The sequence below is a fragment of the Quercus lobata genome, chromosome 2 (genome assembly GCF_001633185.2).
Source record: "Quercus lobata isolate SW786 chromosome 2, ValleyOak3.0 Primary Assembly, whole genome shotgun sequence".
NCBI lineage: Eukaryota > Viridiplantae > Streptophyta > Magnoliopsida > Fagales > Fagaceae > Quercus > Quercus lobata.
The window spans coordinates 89622281-89624313 of record NC_044905.1 but is presented as its reverse complement, the minus strand read 5'-3'; the positions used below and the strand labels follow the sequence as shown (position 1 = coordinate 89624313).

Here is a 2033-nt window from a genome sequence, read left to right as displayed (position 1 = left end):
GGTGATGAGTTTTCTAAATCATAATCCTAGTAAAAGTAATGCCTTATGAACATTCGTTAAGAAGTCAGAAAGAGAGAGCTTCGAATGCCAGATTGGCGTACAATGGAAGAGGCGTCTGAAATAAATCCATCCAAAATTACGACGACAAAGTAAGTAAGTGTAAAGATAACTTAGAACCATCAGAATGATAAGAAGGTAAGCAAGAAAGTTCTCTATTAAGTGTCTAAATTAAAATTACAAAGCAATTTCTATCTTTTTACTCTTTGATGATGCCCCCAGCTGATTGAACTGTGGAGTCCAATTCTTGTTGAAAACCCTGTGAGACCGTGTATGTCTTCGAAGCAATGGTGGATTTGCTTGGAGAAGCTCCTGGAGAGGAGGAGCGAGGCAAAGCCTCCTCGCTGGGGTTAACAGCTGGGGCTGGAATATCGGCTTGGTGTGGTTGAGGAGTTGAGGAGCGTATTGCTTCGGGGTAATACACGTTCTCTGGCTTACGTAGTTCAGATGAGGCTTCAACCCCAGCAGCGTTAAGGGCCTCGCTCCAGGTTCTCGCACAGAAAATGCGGCAAACCTCCGGAACTTCGGCTCTTAACGCTTTCTCAGTTTCAGCTATCCCGATTTCGTAGCCCCTCTGCTCGGCTTCATCCTTTGCCTTCTCAGACTCGATTTTTGCTTTCTCGGCTTGTTCTTTAAGCTTTTCAGCTCTCTCCCTTAACCTCTGAGTTTCTTCTAGATGCTTCTTAAGAACAAGAACTTGCTCCCGAGTCTTCTTCAGTTCGGCATTCGCCTCGCGCAGAAGCTTGGCTTGTTCCTCGGCCTGCTTCTGGTAGCCTTCTGATGACGACTCAGCTCTCTTGCGAGCTTCTTCCTCGACCTGTAGCTTTTTTCTTACGACGGTTAGATCCTGTTCAGATTTGGACAAGGTTTGAACAGCCATTACCCTTCTTTTCCTTTCACCATCTAGCTGGTTGGAACAAGTATCGAGCATCTCATCTAGCTTGAAGGTATTCTGGATGATCTGCAAAAAACAAGAATAAGTAAAAATGGGGGGTGAGTCAGTGTGATAGTTAACGAAAAGCGCGCCTTAGTAAGTAATAGTCACAGAATGAAACAGTATAAAAGACAGCTTCTCACCATGCCCAAATACCGTTTATTGTCAAGAATGAGTTGATTCTTCCTTACATTCTTTAGCTCAGCCATATCCTTTGGGAGCAATAAGGCCTCCTCTACGGCCGAGGCCACATGACACCCAATGCTGCCGTTATAATCCCTTACAGAGGCATCGTTTCGCAGGGGCTCCTCACCGAGCATAGGAACTGGCAGCCACGCTTGTGAATCGGGATGTGGGGAATTGGATTTCTCTTGGCCCCGCGTAGAGGGTTGCCTGGTTTTCTGCTGCTTTGCCGCTCGTTGGACATCCTCCTCCCGAGTGTGACGGGATTTGCTCGCGTCTGCCACCCCCTTACCTTTCTGCTCTCTGCGCTTCTCTTGCGTGGCAGTGCTTGGCGGTGCTGGTTGCGGAGACGATTGAGGAGGGTGATGAGGGACTGGAGGAGGAGACCTAGCTGGAAGAGATGAAACCTGGGATGGTACTATTTGGGCAGGTGCAGACTTTCCCTGTTGACCTCCTATCAGCTCCATTAAGCTTTTTTGGGGAATCCTTTGTACCCCCATCTCGTCGGAACTTTCCTCGGGGCTTGAGGGCTGATCGAAAATCTCGAAATCGTCCGTGGATTCCGATACTGTTACAACGGTTTGCTTGCTTTTTTCCCTTTTCCTTCTCCTATTGGTCCCTTTTTTCTTAAGGGAAGGCGAGGGTGAAGAAAGCCCCGCTGGGACGCTGGCCACGAAAAGAGGTTCTGTGAGAGGTGTGTGTTCGGGAAGTGGAATACCTTCTGGAACGATGAATCCTTCGTAGGCAACACTGATACGGCGAAGCCGAGGATCGCGTGCCCTAATCACGCACTTCGGTGCCTGAAAGCCAAAAGAAAGGGGGGGTATATCCGAGAATTAAATGTGCTGCTCGTAGCTGA

At 48.2% G+C, this 2033-nt stretch overlaps 1 protein-coding gene across 1 annotated transcript; it reads right to left on the bottom strand.

Moving 5' to 3' along the window:
* Nucleotides 1-256: 256 nt before the first annotated feature.
* Nucleotides 257-1674, bottom strand: LOC115973784 (centrosomal protein of 164 kDa-like). Its single transcript, XM_031094021.1, has 3 exons — nt 1135-1674; nt 653-904; nt 257-535 (listed from the first exon to the last, which is right to left on the bottom strand). The coding sequence occupies exons 1-3, from the start codon at nt 1672-1674 to the stop codon at nt 257-259; spliced, it is 1071 nt and encodes a 356-aa protein (XP_030949881.1).
* Nucleotides 1675-2033: the final 359 nt, after the last annotated feature.

Excerpts from the sequence above, each read along its gene's own strand:
- LOC115973784 (XM_031094021.1), bottom strand. The coding sequence starts at position 1,674 with ATGGGGGTACAAAGGATTCCCCAAAAAAGCTTAATGGAGCTGATAGGA. Across the intron at positions 905-1,134 it reads ATAAACGGTATTTGGGCATG|GATCTAACCGTCGTAAGAAA; the intron begins GTGAGAAGCTGT and ends AAATCTGAACAG. Across the intron at positions 536-652 it reads CAAAAATCGAGTCTGAGAAG|GCCCTTAACGCTGCTGGGGT; the intron begins GCAAAGGATGAA and ends ACCTGGAGCGAG.